The 23,576-nt window shown below is 33.6% G+C and overlaps 2 protein-coding genes across 3 annotated transcripts in view; both read left to right on the top strand.

The window, feature by feature from the left end:
* LOC123722925 (amyloid beta A4 precursor protein-binding family B member 1-interacting protein-like) overlaps positions 1-23,576 on the top strand; it is a 29,280-nt gene that overhangs the window by 4,340 nt on the left and 1,364 nt on the right. The window contains 10 exon segments of the mRNA XM_045685483.1: positions 12,284-12,444; positions 14,954-15,043; positions 16,227-16,443; positions 17,247-17,396; positions 17,591-17,776; positions 18,628-18,875; positions 21,854-21,946; positions 22,190-22,287; positions 22,920-23,011; positions 23,261-23,446. Coding sequence (XP_045541439.1) covers positions 12,284-12,444; positions 14,954-15,043; positions 16,227-16,443; positions 17,247-17,396; positions 17,591-17,776; positions 18,628-18,875; positions 21,854-21,946; positions 22,190-22,287; positions 22,920-23,011; positions 23,261-23,446 — 1,521 coding nt within the window.
* On the top strand, positions 310-6,320 carry LOC106713092. 2 transcript variants are annotated; one of them, XM_045685974.1, is made up of 3 exons: positions 310-1,172; positions 2,229-2,353; positions 6,112-6,320. In XM_045685974.1, exons 1-3 carry the CDS (start codon positions 830-832, stop codon positions 6,307-6,309), a joined length of 666 nt encoding a protein of 221 aa, XP_045541930.1. In that variant the 5' UTR covers positions 310-829; the 3' UTR covers positions 6,310-6,320. The 2 variants fall into 2 exon arrangements, with proteins under 2 accessions (XP_045541930.1, XP_045541929.1); XM_045685973.1 differs by having other exon boundaries at positions 5,726-6,320.

The following is a 23,576-nucleotide window of genomic DNA, read 5'->3' as shown; positions in this document are numbered from 1 at the left end:
AAGATCATAATCAGAAGTTAAAAGAAGGTTTTGAGAGATTGTCTCAACATAACTTAAAACTCCAGCCAGATAAGTGCGAATTTTTGAAAACAGAAGTTATGTATTTAGGTCATTTAATAACTCAAGAAGGTGTCAAACCAGATCCAAAAAAGATAGAATCAGTAAATAATTATCCTGTTCCGAAGAATCCAAAAGATATTAAAAGCTTTTTAGGTTTAGCTGGATATTATAGAAGATTTATTGAGAATTTTAGTAAACTTAGTCAACCTTTAACTAAACTTTTAAAAAAAGATGAATCTTTTGTTCGCGCCCGAGATGCGGGCAACACTATAAGCGGGCGGAGCGGCGTGCGGGTGAAGAAACGTCACTCAAAATCTCAACCGGCTGCCGATGCATACGCGCACCGTATAATTTGTCTTTTTGCAACTTTGTTAATTCCAAAATAAACCATTACAACCAAGCAATTGTGTTTGGCCTAAACAAATGGTCCATCGAGCCTCAACAATCAACAACGAAAATACAGTCCACTCATTTAATACGTTTGGAGCGAACGAAGTGCAGCAAATTATCGCGACATCGGCTCAACGGCCGCCGGAGTCAAACTTCAGACATCAAGACAAAGGAAGTACCGTGTGGACAGGGGAAGATAAAGTGAGTTCGTTCCATATTTTCCCTTCTAAATCCTCTATAATTGGCTTCCTATTGTGTTAATTGTTCAATTTTACGCTTATGCATTTACGAGCGCCTAATTACCATATAGTGTAGTACCCACTTTTTTTTCTTTTTTTTTTCGTAATTCTTATCGATATTTTTTTCCTTTAATTCAACAATGGCCCAGCTAGATGTTTTAATTCGCAAACGTAGTGGCATGAAAGCCAAGCTTACAAATTTCTCCAATTATATTAGCTCAATTGGCGCTTCCGGCATAGTCTCCGAACTTCAACATGAATTACAATGTCGATTAAATAAATACGAGGCATTATACGATCAATTCGATGAATTACAGGTGGAGATTGAGGTGTGTTCCGACAAGCCAGAGGACGAATACGAGGAACGTTCAAAATTCGAAGAGCGTTATTACGCGCTGATGGCGCAAGCGCGCAATCTGCTGTGCAGAGATGGTGCAGCAGATGACGGCCGCTCTGTTGCAGGTTCGATATGCAAACAAGCAGGTGAATCATTCCAACACAATTTTATTCGCTTACCTAAAATTGATTTACCTCGCTTTCATGGTAGTTATCAGTGCTGGCTTGAGTATAGGGATACATTTTTATCATTAATTCATAGTAGTGCTTCAATCGATAACATAAGCAAATTCCACTATTTACGCGCCTCGCTCTCGGGTGCGGCGCTCGACATTATTACGAACATAGATTTTAAAGGCGACAACTATTTAATGGCGTGGCAATTGCTATGTGATCGATATGACAATAGTCGTCTATTAGTGCATAATCACGTGCAGGCATTGTTCAATGTTGAACAGGTTGTCAAAGAATCGAGTCTTTGTTTACGTCGTTTGCTTGATACAATTAATAAAAATATTCGAGCGTTAAAAACATTGAACGAGCCGACGCAATATTGGGATACGCTTGTAGTTTACATCATGTCAAACAAATTAGACGTAGTAACCGGTAGACATTGGGAAGAATATCGTAATGGCTTATCGAAACCGCCTTCTTTACAACAATTTTGCGATTTTATTAGTAACAAAGCTGATTTATTGGAAACAATTGAAAATAAACAGAATACAAATGTAAATAAAACAATTTCGAAAAATAACAGTTACATAATAGCATCTAACATAAATAATAATCGTTCATTTGAACAATCAAAACATAACATTAAATCTTATAATTTATCATGTCCTTTATGTTCAAAAAATCATCTTTTGTTTACATGTGAACATTTTCGTAGTTTAACGGTTGAAGAAAGATTAAATAAGGCGAAAGAGTTAAAAATATGTTTTAACTGTTTGCGTCCCGGACATGGTACTAAGCGATGTAGATTAACGCATTGTAAATATTGCAATAGTAAACATAATACGCTTTTGCACACCGAAGAGTCAAAGCCTACTTCATTTCAAGACCCAATGCCTAGTAGTTCTAGTGTTGCGTTGCCTATTAATCATTCATCATCATCCATTGCTTTCGCCAAAGAAAATAATATCGTTTTGTCGAGTAATGCTCCTATACAACTTACTACTTCTACGCATGTTTTACTGTCCACAGCTATGGTGAAAGTGATTGACGACAACGGCAACAGCATGGACGCACGGCTTCTACTCGATAACGGCAGTACGGCAAATTTTATAACGCAGTCGCTTTGCAGTAAACTAAAATTATCTACACGTTCCGTAAGTTCTGAAATTAATGGCATTAATAATCAATCGTTAACTAGTACACAAGCTTGCAACTTAACAATCGAGTCCCAATGTCGTAGGTATAAAGCGAATATAGAATGTTATATTTTACCGGAGATAACTAAAATACTCCCTTCTACTGTAATAGACATCAGTCAACTTTCGTTGCCCTCAGATCTACATCTAGCTGACCCTTCGTTCAACATACCGTCAGTAATCGACATTCTCGTCGGGGCTGAAGTTTTCTGGGATGTTATATGTACTAAATCAATTAACCTAGGCAAAAACAAACCTAAGTTAGTTGAATCAAAATTAGGTTGGATTGTTACAGGCCAACTACCAATACAGACAACATCAAATTTTACGCATTCTTGTAATTTGTCGATTAGAGATCTTGACAACAATTTGAAAAGGTTTTGGGAACTCGATTCCGTCGCGTCGAGCCATGCCCTGTCTAGTGAAGAACGAGCTTGTGAGGAAAGCTTTAACTTGAATACTATCCGTGACGAAGACGGTCGATTTATTGTAACGATACCATTAAAAAATAATACTAATGTCTTAGGTGAGTCATATGCAATGGCGCAACGCCGTTTTTTATCATTGGAACGTCGATTTCAACGTAATCCTGTCTTCAAAGAACGATATATAGCATTTATGCAGGAATACGAACGTTTGGGTCATATGACTGAAAACAACACGCGTAATACTTCTGAAGCAGAGTCTAATATCGAATACTTTTTGCCGCACCATGGAGTCACTAATGATGCTAGTACAACAACAAAATTTCGTGTAGTTTTTGATGCATCTGCTCCAACCTCGTCCGGGCTATCATTCAACGACATCCAAATGGTAGGACCCACTATACAAGACGATCTTCTTTCGATTTTGTTGCGTTTTCGTCAACATAAGTATGTCATATCGGCGGACATTGAAAAAATGTATAGAGCTATTAATGTTACACCTAATCAACGCAGTCTACAACAAATAATTTTTAGGGAGAACAATAAGTTACCGCTCAAAACATACAAACTCAACACGGTAACTTATGGCACCGCGTCAGCTCCTTATTTGGCCACAAAGTGTCTAAGCAGCCTAGCGTCAAGCGCGTCGAATGAACAAGTTAAACGGTCAATTTTACAAGACTTCTATGTGGACGACTACCTTAGTGGCGGCGACACCATACCACAGGTAGTGCAATTAAGTATGGAAGTACGTTCTATTTTATCTTCGGCGAAATTTCATCTTCGTAAATGGAAATCCAATAGCCCGGAGGTATTAGCCCAGGTTTTAGGTGTTTCAAGCTGTGAGGATAGTTTAAACTTCGCAGAAAATAAAGATACGCCGCATAAAACCTTAGGTTTATTTTGGTTATGCAATTCAGATTATCTTTCTTTCTCTGTTAATATAGACTTGAACAAGCAGGTAACGAAACGTATTATGTTGTCAGTAATTAGTCAAATTTTCGACCCTTTAGGTCTTGTAGGTCCGTGTGTTGTTGAAGGCAAAATTTTATTACAAGGTCTTTGGTTGATAAAGTCTGATTGGGATGAACAAGTACCAGAAAAAATAAAAACACTTTGGACATCCTTCTCAAGCTCTCTATTACATCTTAATAATTTAAAGATTCCCCGTTGGGTGTTGTCTGATAAAGCGTGTTTATATGAGCTTCATATTTTTACAGATGCCTCGGAAAAGGCGTACGGGTCTTGTGTTTACGTGCGTTCGATAGATGAGCAAAATCAAATAAAGGTTAGATTATTAATCTCTAAAAATCGCGTAGCACCGATCAAGCCTACAACTATTCCACGGTTAGAGCTTTGTGGGGCATTACTAGGAACTAGACTATACATAAAGGTCATAAATGCTCTAAATTTACCAATTACAAGGTGTCATTTTTGGTGCGATTCAACTATTGTTTTACGCTGGTTATCTATGCCATCGCATTCATTAGATCCGTTTGTGCGCAACCGCGTTCATGAAATACAAGAGAGTACTGCTGACCATTCGTGGAGATACGTTTCGTCTGGAGACAATCCTGCCGATTTAGTATCACGAGGCGTGAAGGCTAATAACATTGGGGAATGTACGTTGTGGTGGTCAGGACCTGAGTTTTTGGTAAAGTCCGAAAATGATTGGCCAAAAATGCCATCTTCGGAATCTACTTACCATTACAACGAATCACAACTATTAACTACGGCAAATTTAAATCACGAGTCGGTGTTTCGATCGTTAATTAATAAATTTTCTAACTTCAATCGTCTTGTAAGTGTAATGTCATATGTTCAACGTTTTGTGTATAACCTCAAAAACAAGAATAACAAAAGAATCGGTTTACCTACGAAGGACGAATTAGATCAGGCCTTTAAGGTCGTAATGCAGAATGCCCAAATTGATATGTTTCCCGATGAATATGTCTTGCTACAAAGGGGTAAATCGTTACCTCGTAAGAATAGACTTGCGTCGTTGAGTCCGTTCATGGACAATGACGGTATCATACGTGTAGGCGGAAGGCTTGAAAACTCACCTTACGAATATAATATAAAACATCCTATTTTGCTGTGTAGTAAACATCACGTCACTAAAATAATATTTCAAAAGTACCATCTAGATTTATTGCACGCAGGGCCTCAACTGCTTTTAGCAAATATTCGTCAGTTATATTGGCCCTTAGGAGGCAGAAAGCTTTCTAGAGTAATCGTAAAAAAATGCTTAAGATGTTTCAGATATAAAAATACAACTATACAACCTGTCATGGGACAATTACCAATTTCTCGTACTAACTTAGAATTTCCATTTTTACATTGCAGTGTCGACTATGCCGGACCAATACTGATAGCTGACCGGAAAGGGCGAGGTTGTAAGCTTATAAAATCATACGTGTGTATTTTTGTTTGCCTTGCAGTCAAGGCTGTGCATATCGAGCTTGTTACAGATCTGACCAAGGAAGGCTACATGTCAGCTTTGAACCGTTTTGTGGCTCGTCGGGGCAAACCTCAGTCCATTCTGTCAGACAACGCTACGAACTTTGTTGGTGTTTCCAAGGAGTTGGAACTATTTTTACAGACTTCAAACCTGCCTTCGGAGGTTGCTCAGCAGGGCATTCAATTTTCCTTTGCCCCTCCATATTCTCCCCATTTTAACGGAATTGCTGAAGCAGCGGTTCGTTCTACCAAATACCATTTAAGGCGCTTGATTCAAATGACTAACTTTACATATGAGGAACTTACAACTTGTCTAACTCAAATTGAAGCCGTTTTGAATTCCCGTCCGCTTACCCCTCTCTCATCTGATCCCACTGACCTCTCTGCTCTTACTCCTTCTCATTTCTTAATCGGACGAACTCTCTTATCTGTACCTTATCCACAGGTTACAAACATGAAGGTGGAGCATTTGCAGCGTTATCAAAGAATCAATTATATAAAGCAGCATTTTTGGAAGCGGTTTTCTAAAGAATACGTCTCTTTACTTCAAACAAAAACTAAATGGTTCCATTCAACAGGACAACTATCTGTCGGAACTCTTGTATTATTGAAGGAAGCAGGTCAACCTCCTCTACTGTGGCCATTGGGACGAGTCACCAAAATTTATCCTGGCGTCGATGGAGGCTCAAGAGTGGCAGAACTAAAGATGAAAGGAAAAACTGTTCTACGGAGCTACAAAAACATCTGTCCTCTTCCCTTGGACTAGAACCTTCTCGTCACTCTGCTACCACAACTCTTCCATTACAACCACTTACATCTGTTTCTTCACAGCCGTGGGCCCATCACACTGCTTCTTTGAACAAAGGTGTTCAACCCGGGGAGGATGTTCGCGCCCGAGATGCGGGCAACACTATAAGCGGGCGGAGCGGCGTGCGGGTGAAGAAACGTCACTCAAAATCTCAACCGGCTGCCGATGCATACGCGCACCGTATAATTTGTCTTTTTGCAACTTTGTTAATTCCAAAATAAACCATTACAACCAAGCAATTGTGTTTGGCCTAAACACTTTTATTTGGACAAGCCTACAACAACATTCTTTTGAAACATTAAAAGCAAAGTTATGTGAAGAACCAATTTTACAATATCCAGATTTTTCTCAAACGTTTAATTTAACAACGGATGCTAGTAATTACGCGATAGGTAGTGTTTTGTCACAAGGGTCAGGATCCGATGATCTTCCAATAGCATACGCGAGTAGAATATTGAATAAAAGTGAAATAAACTATTCAACAACAGAAAAATAATTATTGGCAATTGTATGGTCTGTAAAACACTTTAGGCCATATCTGTATGGGCGCAAGTTCAGAATTATAACCGATCACAAACCTTTAACTTGGTTAATGAATGTTAAAGATCCTGGATCTAGACTAGTAAGATGGAGACTTTTGTTAGAAGAATATGATTACGAAATAGTTTATAAACAGGGAAAATTTAATCAAAATGCTGATGCATTAAGTAGGATTAAAACAGAAAATACGTCAAGCGATGATATAACAAAAATAATTAGTATAACTAGAAATGCAGAAACTTATTCTTCATTTTTGAAAGAAATGGAAAGAAAACCGATTTTATTTAATAAACTCGAAGAACATAATGATAAACTTCCAAATAATACAAACGTAGTAGTTTTCACATCAGTAGATTTAGATGATGGAAATGATAAAATGCTTTCAGAATATGAAACATGTCTCATCAAATTAAAGTCAATGAAACCTATTCAGTATGATGTGCAAAAAATATTAGAAAATAATAGAAACGTTTATTTCGCTTTCCCAAAAATCAACTACTGGGATAGTGTAACATATGAGGACATGTTTGAGTGCCTTAAGAATTTGAAACATAAATTAGTTCAAGAAAATATTAAAGAAATTAATTTAACCAGTTTCTGTTACCTTCGTCTCAAATGGCATAAAGTTAGAACCATAATTAGATATATATTTAAAGATACTGATATAAAAATCAACGTTTTTCACGGGAAGGTTCAAACGCCAAAGAGGGAAGATATACCGTTAATTTTAGAAGAAAACCATTCTAATGTAATTTCAGGTCACATAGGTTTTCATAAAACTTATAAGAAAATTAAAACCAATTATAAATGGGATAGTATGAAAAAAGATATAAAAGAATTTATAAAATATTGCGAATCATGTCAAAAAAATAAAATTAATAGAAAGAAAAATAAACAACCAATGGAAATCACTTCAACGTCTACAGACGCATTTCAAAAAGTTGCTCTAGATATTGTAGGTCCATTACCTTTATCGGAAAATGGTAATAAATATATTTTAACTTTACAAGATGACTTAACAAAATATTCGCAAGCGTATCCTTTGCCTAAGCATGATGCCGAAACAATTGCAGATTGTTTTGTACGTAATTTTATTTGCAAGTTTGGAATTCCTGAAATTCTCTTAACCGACCAAGGGGCCGATTTTACCTCAAATTTAATTAAAGAAGTTTCGAAATTATTTAAAATCAAAAAAGATAAATACAAGTGCTTATCATCCACAGTCTAACGGAGCATTAGAAAGGAGTCATTCCACGTTAGCAGATTATCTTAAACATTATGTAAATGAAGATCAAACTAATTGGGACAAATGGATTGATTTTGCTATGTTTTCTTATAACACAAGTGTTCATACTTCAACTCAATTTACACCATTCGAATTAATATTGGGTTTTAAAGCAAACTTACCTAGTTCTATAAATAAAGAACCTGAATTTAAATATTTTTATGATAATTATTTAGATGACCTTATTTTAAAATTACGAAAGTCACGAGATATTGCAAGAAATAAACTTATTGACTCAAAAGAGTATAATAAGCAGATATATGATAGAAAATGTAAAGACATAGAATACAAGTTAGGAGATTTAGTATTTTTGAGTAACGAAGCAATAAAACCAGGAAGGTCGCGTAAACTGTCACCTTATTGGTTAGGTCCTTTTAAAATTATAAAAATAAATTCTGCATGTAACGTCACAATTAAAACTAAAAATAAAAATATTAAAGTTCATATCAATAGATTGAAACTTGCGTTTGTTTCAGAATGAACGTGGTTCGTGTTCTTCTATTACTACTAAGTTGGATACCGTATGTAATAAGTAGTGATAAGTTATATAATATTAGTATAATAGATAAAGGTGGTATTTACTTCGAAAATTTAGGAAAAGTAAATCATTTTGATAGCGAATGGAATTTGATAACATATTTAGATTTAGCAGATATTCATAGAAAAATAAATTTAATACATGATACATATAGTAGAACCAAAGATCTTTGCGAACATGAAACTTTTAGAAAATTTTCCTTATGTCAAACGTCACTTATAATCTTAGAACAAATTATTCCTCAATTAACTCTTCAAGAAAAGGTTCTCAAGGAATTAACTGGATTTCATAATTATAGAGTAAAACGATCATATTTAGATGGAGTCGGAAATATTTTTAAAATATTATTTGGAACTTTAGATGCTGAAGATGCAAAAAAATACAACGATGCGATTGAAAATTTAAACAAAAATGAACATGACGTCTTAAACTTACTAAAAGCACAGTCTAATGTAGTAAAATCAACAATTTCAAATTTTAATAGCACAATTACTGACCTAAACATAAACGAAAAAATATTTAACGAAAATTTAAAGTCATTATCAAATTATACAAAAGACATAGGAGATAAAATATTTAGTATCAATATGAAACAGGATATCGACGAACACATGTCTCTGCTAACTTTAGTAACAACTGAAGTAAATAACGAAATATCAACAATTATTAATGCTATTTTATTTGCAAAAAATAATGCCATTCATCCGGTTATAATAACTCCACAACAGTATGGAGCTGAATTAATAAAAACTTTAACGTATTTGCCTCCACAAACGAAATATCCTCTAGAGTTAGTTGAAAAAGACATTCCAGAACTATTGTCATTAACAAGATTAGTGTCATATGTAGCAAATGAAAAACTTATTTTTGTAATAAAGACTCCTTTGATAACTCAAGTTAGTTATGATTTATATAATGTATTACCAGTTCCAATTAAAAGTAATGATAATAATTTTATGTTTGTTCTACCTAATTTTAAGTACTTTTTAATTTCAAGTAATAAGATTCATTATACTAGTTTAGAAAATTTGAAATTATGTAAAATTCTACAGAATAATGGGAGATACATATGCAAGTTGGAAACTGCCTTATATTCTGTACATACAAGCAAAACATGTGAAACCGAATTGATGTACGGAAATACAAAATTACCTAATGAATGTGATACAAGAGTAGGTTTTATACAAACAGAACAATGGTATAAATTACATCATAACAATCATTGGTTATTTGTAACTCCTAGGAAAGTAATAGGCACATTAAACTGTAAAAATAAGGAACCTATTGATATAGAATTAATAAATAGTGGAATCATAAAGATTTCAGACAATTGTAAGTTGTATACAAGTAATATAATGTTACAAACTCAAACATTAGGTTTAGAAAGTAGTTTTAATTCAATTTTACCTCCAATAGATATTATATCAGATGATTGCTGTAAGAAGTTGAAAAACAGAAATATAACTAAAATAGATTTTATACCCTTAAAAATTCATGAGAAATTAGACTTAGAAAGTTTGAATTTAGCAAGTCACAAAATACACAAAATTAACGATATTATTGACCAAATGGAAAATGAAACAATCTTTGATAAGGTTATTGATAATGTATATTTCGCTTATATATTTTTTTTTATAATAAAAGTCATTTTTGTTTATATACTGTATCGTTTAGGTAAATATTTATGGAGCAGACATTTCTTTTGTAATAGAAATGATAGATTGTTAGCACTAGAAGACAGTAGATCTTGTTGCGCAAGAATTACAAATTGTATAAATTTAAGAGTAACTAATGATAATAAAATATTGAATTAGAAGAAATACCTTCTACATCAACCGATACTTCAGAAACACCTTTAAGACGTAGTGCAAGAATCGCACAATTAAAAGTTAATTAATTATGTAAATGTATAAATAATTTAAGACATTGTACTCTGATATATTGTAAAAAAAAAAAATGTTTTATTGTTAACAATATGTATGTAAGACGACTTCATTTAATCATTGTAATTATCTTTAGAATATTATGGTATAAATTTACATTCAAATATTACGAATTAATATTTGTTCTATTTTGATACTGAGTTTAAAATAAACTGTGTTTATTTTCTTAAAGGGGGAGGATTGTAATATTTACAATATTGTAATATTTACACTATTTTTATTTGTATCTAATTTGAACTATCACTAATTAATAATGAGTGTACAGTCCGAAGTCCTTAAATTGTTTGTTTGCTCACTTAATGTGTTGTTGATGTTAAGCCAGACGGATTGTTTACAATTCTCATGTGATATCTCTAATTATTGTTGAATATAAACTCCTTCCTCCGAAAATGTAAGTTAGTCCGGTAATAACCACCGATAGAAGCAGTCCGGTAATAACCACCGATAGAAGCAGTCCGGTAATAACCACCGATAGTAGCAGTTAGTTGTTGTACTTAGTTGTGTTTAAAATTATAATAAATAAGTAATATCTTCATTCACTGCCGGTTGTCATTCTACCAACCCCTTCAGACCACCCGAACATTACAAAGTTAAACAACAACTTACTAAACATTTAACGGCTTATCTCACTTCTCGTCAGTAATAATTATTACCACGGATTCCAGCATCTGGGATTTAGATTAAATTTAGTGTAAGATGTCTACATTAAACTACTTTACTCTTTAGTTTACTCAGTTTATTTATTAATACCGCCTGTACCTGTCGCAGGCAATAGCTAGTTTTATTATAATACTGACTGTCGTCCGCGATTTCGTCAGAGCAGAATTAAAAAGTAGTAAAAGTAACCTATAATATGCCCGCGTGAATAGGGTTGCCAGGTCGCCAAACCTAATAGCCGGACAGACATTTGGGTAAAAAAGCCGGACACCCTATATTATTGAGGATTTCGTCTCAGTATTGATAAGTACACTCTAGTTTTGGAAATGTAAAAAGCCTAACAAAAGCCGGACAACTCGGACACTGCTTATTTTGGTAAAAAAGCCGGACACCCTATATTATTGAGGATTTCGTCTCAGTATTGATAAGTACACTCTAGTTTTGGAAATGTAAAAAGCCTAACAAAAGCCGGACAACTCGGACACTGTTTATTTTGGCCGGACACACAATTAAAAAGCCTACCTATGTCCGGCTTTATTCGGACGCCTGGCAACGCTACGTGTGAATCAGCTACCTTCTCGTCAAAATCGGTCCACCTGTTCCGGAGATTACCCTGAACAAACGCGGACTCGCGGATAGACATAAAGACAGACAGAAAACAATTTAAAAATTGATGTACGAAATATCATTTTTTTCTCGAGTATTACATACAGACAGTCCAATTTTATTAATATGTATAGATAACTGCAGCTTTACTTATTTAGTTAATAATTTTATTCCTGCAAAGTGAAGGTAGATTAAAAAATACATTAAGGTTTTTATGCAGTCGCTGAAGGATTTGGGACGGTCGTTCCGCGAAGGTCATGTTTACGAAACTGACTATGTAACAGTGTACACAACTCAGAGATAAGCCTCGAGCTTTTATCGTTTATTAAAAAAAATATTAAATGGAATGATTATTCAGCCGTGTTAAATGTCAGAACGCAATGGGGTTTAGCAACTTATGTTTGGGTTTACACTGCATAACACTCGAACAAATTGCTTCAGCAATGGAAACTCACTGTTATATAAATTTAACAGAATTTATTCTTTGACGCATTTATAAATGCACCAGTAATTCTATACAATTTGTACAGAATATAAAGTTCAAATTAATAAAATTATTTGTACACTAAAACGTGAGCAAACTTTTCATGGTATCATTAACATTTTTAATCATTCACCCCTTTTAGAATACACATCGATGCCGAAAGAGAGGGTGGAAGGTGAAGGGGTCGAGAGTGAGAGGGGGGCGAGGGCTGAGGGCGGCAAGGAGGGCGCAGAGGGAGCGGGCGAACCAAGGGCGGTCGCCAGGACTGACTCGCCCGACAATGATTCCGCATTTAGTGACACCGTAAGCCCCTTTTTGTACCATTTTCAGCAATGCCGCTTTCTAAAACTCCCTTTCATTTCCCCAACAGTCACTATGAGTATGTTAACAGATGGAAATTTTTTTTAATGAATGATAGTATATGTAGTTAGGGAAAATAACAATAATCAATGTAAACAAAGCACATTAATAGTTCTGACCTATTTTTAGCCGACTTCAAAAAGAAGGAGGTTATCAATTCGACTGTATTTTTTTTTTTTTATGTGTGTTACCGCGAAACTCCGCCCCTGGTGGTTCGATTTTGATGAAAAATATTTTAATCGAAAGGAAGTGCTTGCAGGTGGGTCCCATTTTTTTGTTTTTTTTTTAAATAACTAGAAGACTAGTAGATTTTGAATACAGCTTCAAAATTTGTTACGAAAATTAGGGACATTTTTGCTTTCAGCGCTTACGTAGGCTAAACTATAGGACCTACATAAAAATGATGTATGGCGAATTGTAGCTCTTTAAATGTGCTAAATAAAAGTCAGCGATAGCATATATCTATCTTTTATAGTTTTCTCACAATAACCATTTTTTTCTTCAGAAATATCAATTAAATTCATGCCCTATTTCCGACGCTATTATTCGAGTTCAGTATTAACCCTTATGTAAATAAACATGTTCATTATCAAGAGAATTTAATGTAGATTATATTTGCGATTGAAACTATATCATTCTGTCTAATAGTTTAGGAGATATCGTAAGAATAAAATTACGCGGAAACGAAAAATGCTACACGAAAAGCACAAATTTGCTTTCTGGGCTTACGTAGGTCAAACTATATGACTTACATAAAAATAAGTATGGAGTAATTATAGATCCTTAAATTTGCTAAATAAAAGTCTTCGGTGGCATATATCTATCATCTATGGATGTCTCACAAAAACCATGTTATTGTGAACAAACTTCGATTAAAATGCACAGTAAAAACAGCGTCGTAAGCTTACGGCGCTATTATATTATATTCGATATGAATCCTTATCCAAATAAATATGTTTGATGGCTAGAGTATTAAATGCAGATTACATTAGCCTTTAAACTATGTAATTCTGATCAATAGTTTGGGAGATATTAAATAATTAAAAACTACGCGCATTCGAAAAATGCTAGTGCGGCGAGCGGCTGGACAAAATTAAAGGCACGCTACGATGTATTAGTTCGTTAATTTTCAATTTGTATACCGATTTTGATAATTATTTCATTGTTTAAAGGATAAGTGGTTATCTGCTGCATTCTAAATTAGTTTTTGAATTGAAGTACACACATATTAAATAGGAAAGTCCTTTTCTTTATTTGTCTTATTTATGTCTTTATATGCATTAAGGAAATTTGTAATTGAACTTCAAATTCACTAAAAATTGTGAAATAAAACAAAAATTTTAAGAAAAAAAAATAGCCGACTTCAAAAAAAAAAACAATCTCAAACAAAATGCACTCAAAAGTAACCTAAAAAACCAATTTCAAACAAAATGCACTCAAAAGTAACCTAAAAAAAACAATTTAAAACAAAATGCACTCAAAAGTAACATAAAAAAACAATTTTAAACAAAATGCATTCAAAAGTACCATAAAAAACAATCTCAAACAAAATGCACTAAAAAGAAACAAAATAATGACATGAAAACTTCTTTCTTTCTTTCTTCTCTCTTTCAAAAACCCTCTAAACTCTAAAGAAAGTTCTCTTCTTTCTTGTAACATGTCTATATTGTATAATTATTGTTATTTTGGAGTCGGTTTCGGCCTAAGTAGGGACATAAACGTACGTATGTCTCATACATCTCAAATATAAAATGTATAATATTATATTTATAATACTTCGGCCGACACCGACTGCGAAATAACAATAATTATACAATATAGACATGTTACAAGAAAGAAGAGAACTTTCTTTAGAGTTTAGAGGGTTTTTGAAAGAGAGAAGAAAGAAAGAAAGAAGTTTTCATGTCATTATTTTGTTTCTTTTTAGTGCATTTTGTTTGAGATTGTTTTTTATGGTACTTTTGAATGCATTTTGTTTAAAATTGTTTTTTTATGTTACTTTTGAGTGCATTTTGTTTTAAATTGTTTTTTTTAGGTTACTTTTGAGTGCATTTTGTTTGAAATTGGTTTTTTAGGTTACTTTTGAGTGCATTTTGTTTGAGATTGTTTTTTTTTTTGAAGTCGGCTATTTTTTTTATAAGTATTTTTTTGTTTAGCGTCCCTTTTAATTACTCCACTGTAAGCAATTAATCACTCGGTGAAGCATTTGTCTTATGTCTTGCTTAGTTATTTCGCTTAATTAACCACCATCTAATAATAACATGACCAAGTAAAGGTATTGCCTATTATTTAATAATCTACTTAGAATAAACTTTGAAAGTACTCTCCTTGATATAAAAAATACACAACTAAAGTCAATGTAATGCATAACTATTTCATATATCTGCTTTCAAATAATATTTATACAAGAACGCTACATATATGTTACACTAATTGTAATTCTGTAATCCAGGTATCAATGTTGTCCAGTGAATCTTCAGCTTCAAGCAGTAATAGCGCCAAATGTAAAGCCTTGAAGTTAAACCATCACCACAACCAGAAGGTAAACTGTCATTTAGCAATACATTAATGTACATGGTAATATCGTCATATTGACGTCAATGACGTCATATTACACAATTTAAACATTAGGACACCTGAAAAAACTATGGTTTAATATTGGTTTAAATACTAGTGTTCAATTCAATAAACTTATATAAGAACCTTCTGTATTTTTCAAATAAAGATTTTTCTTAAACAATTTATTAAGCTTTGTCCCATTAAATAGGCATAAACTTTCCAAACCAACCAATAGAAAAAGTTTTATTCTCAGCTACAGTGTAATTTAATTAATTATATGATGCGGGTGAAGTTGGGGGTAACAACTAGTTAAATGTCTATTTAAAGTCATTTTATTGAGGCCATCTATCTCTGACCATATGCGTCCATGACATTTAGGTAATCATTAATTATTATCAGACATAAGATAGATGTAACTACAGTTATTATCTTACTAATATTATAAACTAGCTTTTACCCGCGACTCCGTCCGCGCGGAATAAAAAATAGAAAACGGGGTAAAAATTATCCTATGTCCGTTTCCTGGTTCTAAGCTACCTGTCCACCAATTTTCAGTCAAATCGATTCAGCCGTTCTTGAGTTATAAATAGTGTAACTAACACGACTTTCTTTTATATATATAAGATAGATGCGAATGTTTGGATGGATGGATGTTTGTTTGAAAGTATCTCCAGAACAGATCTTGATGAAATTTAGCATAGAGGTAGATCTTAGTCTGGAAGAACTCATAGGCATAACACATAGTTTTTTAAATACCGCGCGGACGAAGTCATGAGCGACAGCTAGTTATTTCATATTAATAACTTTAATTTGAATAGATAAAGACGAATAGAAGCTTGACAAAATCTTTACCCTGAAAGGAAATTAAAATCAAATAACACTTCAAAACCAGTCTAGTCATTTAATCTTCAAGTCTATCATAATATATACCATCCATCCATCCATACAAACCATCATCATGACAGTTGGATGATAATTGGTTGAACATTTATATGGGAAACCACAAGCCACAGAAATAAAGAAAAAAGTTTATTGCTAATGCGTCTTCACCATAATATATTTAGCACAGGAGAACAACAATATAGCATTCAATTTGGTTAAAATAACCTTTACCTATTGATATTTTTATCCAGACCTATTCATAATTTCTTTGTAACATCTTACAGAAGGCGGACAAGATTATGCTTGCATTAGAGCGCATGCGCGAAGCCAGTGTTAAGAAGCTCTTCATCAAAGCTTTCTCCAGCGATGGTTCCTCAAAGAGTTTGTTAGTAGATGAGAAGATGAACTGCGGCTGTGTCACCCGCCTCCTTGCAGACAAGAACCATGTCACCATGGAACCAAAGTGGGCCATAGTTGAACAACTGCCCGATCTTCATATGGGTATGTAGTCACTTCATTTTATAAATTATAATAACTATGGTCACTGAATTGTTGATTGTTAGTAAAACTTGTGTATATAGGGCCTTATTGCACATTTTCTATCCCCTATCTCACTTCAGTTTACTCATATAGTAATGTTTCCATTTTTATTTCTTGACAAACTTAAAGGATAAAAATAATTGCTGTAATTTTACAAATATTTATATAGATATATATATATATATATATATATAAATATTTGTAATATATATATGTATATAAATATTTGTGATATATATATATATATATATATATATATATATATATATATATATATATATATATATATCGACGCTGGAAAGCATAAACGCTGTAAACCTTGAAATGGCGAATATGTTTTTCACACGTTAATAATTTGAACCATTATCAAACGATAATGATTTTATTATAGGTTAGCACAAACTACACAACATTGCTAAATACCGCATGCTTGTAGGCTTGTAGTATCAGCTCACGAGTTATGATTTTTTGGCTCTCCTGTAAACTTCATACTTTCGGGGTTACAGCGTTTACGCTTTCCAGCGTCGATATATAAAAAAGTCGTGTTAGTTACACTATTTATAACTCAAGAACGGCTGAATCGATTTGACTGAAAATTTGTGGGCAGGTAGCTAAGAACCAGGAAACGGACATAGGATAATTTTTACCCCGTTTTCTATATTTTATTCCGCGCGGACGGAGTCGCGGGTAAAAGCTAGTTTATTATATTGCATAAAGTTCTGTATTATTTATTCTTTGTAAGGAATAATTGTTTATTATTACAGAGCGTGTGTACGAAGATCACGAGATGCTTGTAGACAACCTTATGCTCTGGACGCGAGAGTCGAAGAATAAGATTCTATTTGCTGAGAGACCGGAGAAGATATCCCTATTCCAGACTCCCGAGAAGTTTCTACTGAGTGAAGATGACAAAGGTATATACTTGATAACTTACAGGAGAGGTATGCATGTTTTTATGTATGTTTATTTGTATATATATGTAAGTTTGTGTGAAAGAAAATAGCCCTAACTACTGAATTAAATTGATGTTGTTTGATTCATGTTCTTTAATTATTTCTCTAATTTTGTGTTATTGGAGTAAAATGGTGAACTTGTATGTACATTATAGGTCGTTCCGTGGAACATGATGATCACTCAAGGCAGGTGATACTGGAAGAGTTCTTTGGGCAGAGTGGTGGGACATCCACAACCTCGGTCTCAGGCAACCCTGTGCCCCAAATGGAGGAGATGCTCTATCTCAATAGTGACACTAAGAAAGAATGGAAGAAGTATCGATTCGTTCTACGACCATCTGGTAAGCAGCTTGCGAATTTACACAAAATTACTTACGGACCCATCTGATGAAAACGGTTACATATCTTATATCTCATAATGTAACTACTTTAGTCTGATGAGTCGATATTATTATTGTTTATAAATATGTAGAAATAACAAAAAAAAAACTATGTTTGTTAATGTGTATTTTAATGTTTTTTTTTTTAAATACTATATTGTGATACAACTGAGCGAATTTCTAAGATCACATAACGCTGGCGAAATTGCTCTTGCTGTGTTATTGCTTTTTACACTAATTTGATTATAATTATGTATTGCCTTTACTACATACAACTGATACTATTACTTATATATAAAATAAATTAACCCTTAAATGTATACAATTTAAAAAAAATCACACAATTTTTTTTATTTTTCATAAAAAATTGTGACAAATTTTCTTATTTCATACTTTTTTCTATCAATAATGATTCTATAAAATTTTATTTTTTTTCTAACTAGTCTATTCTATTAAAATAAATGTAACAAAAATCATACATTTGATTGTTAATTTATGAGATAAGGCACATCTCATCCTTTCTATTGTTTTATCACTTTGATTAATCTTTAAAAACATTACAAAAAAAAACAAGTTTTATTTATATAGAATTTTAATTTATTAAAAAAATATTGTTTTGTGCAGTACACTGTATTATACGTAAATGTAACTAAACAAGAAGTAATGTATAATTCCATAATTAGTTAATAAAATCATATGAAATATGCCAAAGTAGGTTTAATTTACAGTTAAATTGTTACAAATGAACGCGTTTTTATTAACCAAATATGTTTAAATTTTTTAATATTACATTATTACCTTGTCCACTTTAGGTTTATACTATTCACCGAAGGACAAAGTGAAGACATTAAAGGAATTAGTTTGCTTAGCAACATTTGATACCAACGAGGTGTATGTTGGATTGAATTGGAGGAAGAAATACAAGGCACCGACTGAACATTGCTTCGCCATCAAGCATCCTCGACTGCAGCAACCTAAGAGTGTCAAATTTATATAATTCCTCTGCGCTGATGATGCGGGTACATTGGAGCGATGGCTGACCGCCATGCGTATAGCTAAGGTATACTAAATAATAATAAAAACTATCATAACTCATCATCATCATCAGCTCACTATACATCCCCACCGAGGGACTCGGAGCCTACCCCAAGTTAGGGGTCACTAGGACATAGTCAACCACAGCCAAGTGCGGGTTGGTTGACTTCACACATATCATTGAATTTCTTCTCAGATATGTGCAGTTTGCATCACGATGTTTTCCTTCACCGTAAAAACGTCGGACAAATGTACACATGTAAATCGAAAATTACATCGGAAAAAAACATTGGTACATGGCGGGATTCGAACCCAGGACCTGCAGATTGCTAGTCATGTGCTTAACCCCTGAGCCACCGACGCTCTCACTAACTAAAAACAATATCAAGGAATCAAAAACCAGACTAACTGACAATTAAAATCAGGGGGAAGAATACAAATGACTATTGACAAAGAACAAAATTAAACGGTTGTAATAAAGCATATTTTCTACATATGCTATAATGAAATCCTTACTAATATTATAAATGCGAAAGTAACTCTGTCTGTCTGTCTGTCTCGCTTTCACGCAAAAACTACTGAACCGATTTAAATGAAATTTTGTACACAAATAGCCTAGAGCCTGAGGATGGACATAGGCTACATTTTAACGCGAAAAAGGGGTTGTAAGGGGTTGAAAGTGGGGGTGAAAGTTTGTATGGAATTATCTTCATTTTTACAGGTAGAAGATTGAAACTTATTTTCAAGGCTAATTTGATAAAGATAAATATGAAATTAAATTTTTGGAAAAATTGTATCCCAAGGGTGCTAAATAACAATAGGGGATGAAATTTTGTTTGGCAATATATTCGGTTTTGTTGAATGTTTTCTTTAATATGTTTTGCTATTACCCTTACCACTATTTAGTCTAGAGCCTGAGGAAGGACATAGGGCACATTTTAACGCGAAAAAGGGTTTGCAAGGGGTTGAACGTGGGGGTGAAAGTTTGTATGGAATTATCGTCATTTTTACAGTTGGAAGCTTGAAACTTATTTTTGAGGTTGCTAATTCTATATAAATAAATATGAAATTAAATTTTTGTAAAAAATTTACCCTCGAGGGTGTTAAATAACAATAGGGGATGAAATTTTGTTTTGCAATATATTCGGTTTTGGTGAATGTTTTGTTTAATATGCTTTGCTGTAACCCTTACCAATAGTTAGTCTAGAGCCTGAGAAAAGACGTAGTCTACATTTTAACGCGAAAAAGGGGTTTGAAGGGGTTGAAAGTGGGGGTGAAAGTTTGTATGGAATTATCGTCATTTTTACAGGTAGAAGGTTGAAACTTATTTTAAAGGCTGCTACTTTGATAAAGATAAATATGAAATTAAATTTTTGTAAAATTTCACCCCCAAGGGTGCTAAATAACAATAGGGGATGAAATTTTGTTTGGCAATATGTGAGGTTTTGTTGAATGTTTTCTTTAATATGTTTTGCTATTACCCTTACCAATATTTAGTCTAGAGCCTGAGGAAGGACATAGGGCACATTTTAACGCGAAAAAGGGTTTGCAAGGGGTTGAACGTGGGGGTGAAAGTTTGTATGGAATTATCGTCATTTTTACAGTTGGAAGCTTGAAACTTATTTTTGAGGTTGCTAATTCTATATAAATAAATATGAAATTAAATTTTTGTAAAAAATTTACCCCCAAGGGTGCTAAATAACAATAGGGGATGAAATTTAGATTGGCAATATGCTCGGTTTTGGTGAATGTTTTGTTTAATATGTTTTGCTGTTATCCTTGCCAATATTTAGTCTAGAGCCTGAGGAAAAACGTAGGCTACATTTTAACGCGAAAAGGGGGTTGTAAGGGGTTGAAAGAGGGGGTGGAAAATTGTATGGAAGTATCGTCTCCTTTTACAGTTAGAAGCTTGAAACTTATTTTTGAGGCTGCTAATTTGATATAAAGAAATTAATATTCAATATTTGAAAAAAAGTTTACTTTTAAGGGTGCTAAATAACAATTAGGGATGAAATTTTGTTTGGGAATATTTTAGATTTTGTTGAATGTTTTGTTCAATATGTTTTGCTGTTACCGTTACAAATATTTAGTTTAGAGCCCGAGAAAGGATAAAGACTACTTTACAACGCGAAAAAGGGTTTGTAAGGGGTTGAAAGTTAGGGTGGAAATTTGTATGAAAGTATCGTCATTTTTACAGTTAGAAGCTTGAAACTTATTTTTGAGGTTGCTAATTCTATATAAATAAATAGTAAATTAAATTTTTGTAAAAATTTTGCCCCCAAGAGTGCTAAATAACAATAGGGGATGAAATTTTGTTAGGCAATATGTAAGGTTTTGGTGAATGTTTTGTTTAATATGTTTTGATGTTACCCTTACCAATATTTAGTCTAGAGCCTGAGGAAGTACAAAGCCTACTTTTTAACGCGAAAAAAGGGTTATAAGAGGCTGAAAGTGAGGGTGGAAATTTGTATGGAAGTATCGTCATTTTTACAGTTAGTAGCTTTAAACTTATTTTTTAGGCTGCTGATTTGATATAAATAAATATGACATTTGAAATTTGTAAAAGTTTTACCCTCAAGGTTGCAATGTAACAAAACGGAATAGGGGATGAAAGTTTGTATGGGAAGATGTTTATGTGAATATTTTGTAAGTTTAATATTTTTTCGCATTTTTTATAAGTTTAAGTAAAAAAAACAACAACAACATAATTCTCGACCCGTAACCCAGAGGGGTAGGCAGAGACCCAGGACCTACATTTGGCGCGGTCCGGGCACACCTCTTTCTATGTTCTTCTACATACATCAAAGCACAGCACGTTGGTTAAATAAAATAATTAGCTCAAAAAAAATGCTACCCAAAATAGTATTTCACGCGGACGAAGTCGCGGGCACAGCTAGTCAACAATATGTTGTTATTCATGACTTAGAAACAGGGAGATGATGTACAATACATAGAATTAATGAATGCTTATAGTAAATGATAATTAATAGTGCATTATTGCAGCATGGCCGACAACTGCTGGAGAATTATCGCGCGCTGGTAGAAGAATTGACCCAAGATGATCTAGACCATTTGGCACATGCGCGATCTTGCTCTGTTAGTATATAGATCATTATTTAAAAAGCAAAACATAAGCAGACATGTTTGTATATAATATGTACATCTTTCAACTTTTATGTGAAAAAGAATAAAGAGAAAAAAGTAAACCTTTTAAGTTGATATTGTAAGGGATGAAAATACAATTTAATATATATTTTTAAACAATGGAAAGTCATAGTTAAATGAACCACTACTGGATAATATATTATGTAATAGTCACATTTTAAATTAACTCAACAGATATCCTCAATCCCGACGAAAAGCGGTGTAAGCAGTACTGCGCAGTCGAGCGCCTCAAGCAATGCTAGTGTTGCTAACTCTGACATCAGCAGTGGACGGTGAGTGTTGCTATAAATAAAAATAACAAGAATTTAATAATAACAGAAGCAAAGTCATATTTTAAATACTTAATTCTTTTAACTATTTAAGCTTAGTGTCTCTTTTCTTATATTTACTATATTTTGACTTAAATTTGAATTTATTATATATATTTGAATATTTTTATGTATTGTAATTATTGAAAATAGGCGAAATTAAACCCAAAAGTGAAGTAAACTTAACAAAGCTAAGCGTAGTTTTAATGCTGCTTAATGCGAAATTTGCATCATGTTTTATTATAAATAGATCACAATATTTTGGGCACACAGCTAAATTCTATGCGAAAATAAATTTAAAAAAATTAACTTGTGGTGGTCACACTTACAATATGAAAATATTATGAAGCAGAATTTTTTTATTAAATGAACATAATTTTAAAAACAGCTGAGCTACAAAAATGCAAAACATACTTAATATTTATTAAAAATAATAAAATAAAGAAATAAAATCGAAATTGTTTGAAAATGAAATTCTTTTATTAGTACCTAAATGGCGTGTTACCAAGCGATATAATTTGCTGAAGCAATAATACAGAGATTTTGCGCACTCATTTTGTAATAGTATTTGCAGCTAAAAGTTATGTGGTTTGCAGGCAGTCGAGGGCGTCGTCGTCCAGCTCCAGCGGTTGTCTATCAGATGGGGGCACCGCTTCAGAGACTGCTTTCGATTGCGAGTTCCCCATGGGTAAGACATACACCGTTTCATGTAATATATGTTTAGTGCATGAATGGGCCGATTCGACCTGTAAAATAGCACTACCACACAGAAGACAGACGTCAAGTAGAAGCGTTCATGCCGGAGGCCTAATTTAAGTCCTCTTTCATCGGTTCAGTTTCATCGGTTTCATTGAAATTGTGCTAAAAAAATTAAGCTCTATTAAAATGTTGTTTTCTTTTATTAAAATCCGTAATAACCTTCTAATATTATTGTCAGGTACGATAAAACGCAAGCCCTCGATGAAGCCCAACATCCCGCTGACGTGGATGACGCGGCAGCTGAAGGAGATGGCGGAGACGGGTGCGGCACCCGGGGAGGAAGGGCGCGGCGATGGCGGTACGCTCACACGCCGCTCGCGCCCTCGTCCCCGCGATGACGCCACGCTTAAGCGACACCACACCGGTAACTTGGATAATTATTTGCATTTATACTATACTAGCTGTTTCCCGCGACTAGGGCCGAGCAGAATTAAAAAAAAACTTAATTAGTAGCCTTTCAGACTATGTTCTACATATGTACCAAATTTCACTTA

This window comes from Papilio machaon, chromosome W (assembly GCF_912999745.1).
Source record: "Papilio machaon chromosome W, ilPapMach1.1, whole genome shotgun sequence".
NCBI classification, from domain to species: Eukaryota; Metazoa; Arthropoda; class Insecta; order Lepidoptera; family Papilionidae; genus Papilio; species Papilio machaon.
Note: the sequence above shows the minus strand (reverse complement) of the source record. Positions and strands in the feature narration are given on the sequence as shown.

Bases quoted from the DNA above. Each gene is read 5' to 3' on its own strand.
- LOC106713092 (XM_045685973.1), top strand. From the start codon at position 830: ATGGCCCAGCTAGATGTTTTAATTCGCAAACGTAGTGGCATGAAAGCC. The intron at 1,173-2,228 runs GTGAATCATTCC...TACTGTCCACAG, and splicing joins TTCGATATGCAAACAAGCAG to CTATGGTGAAAGTGATTGAC. The intron at 2,354-5,725 runs GTAAGTTCTGAA...CCTTATCCACAG, and splicing joins TAAAATTATCTACACGTTCC to GTTACAAACATGAAGGTGGA.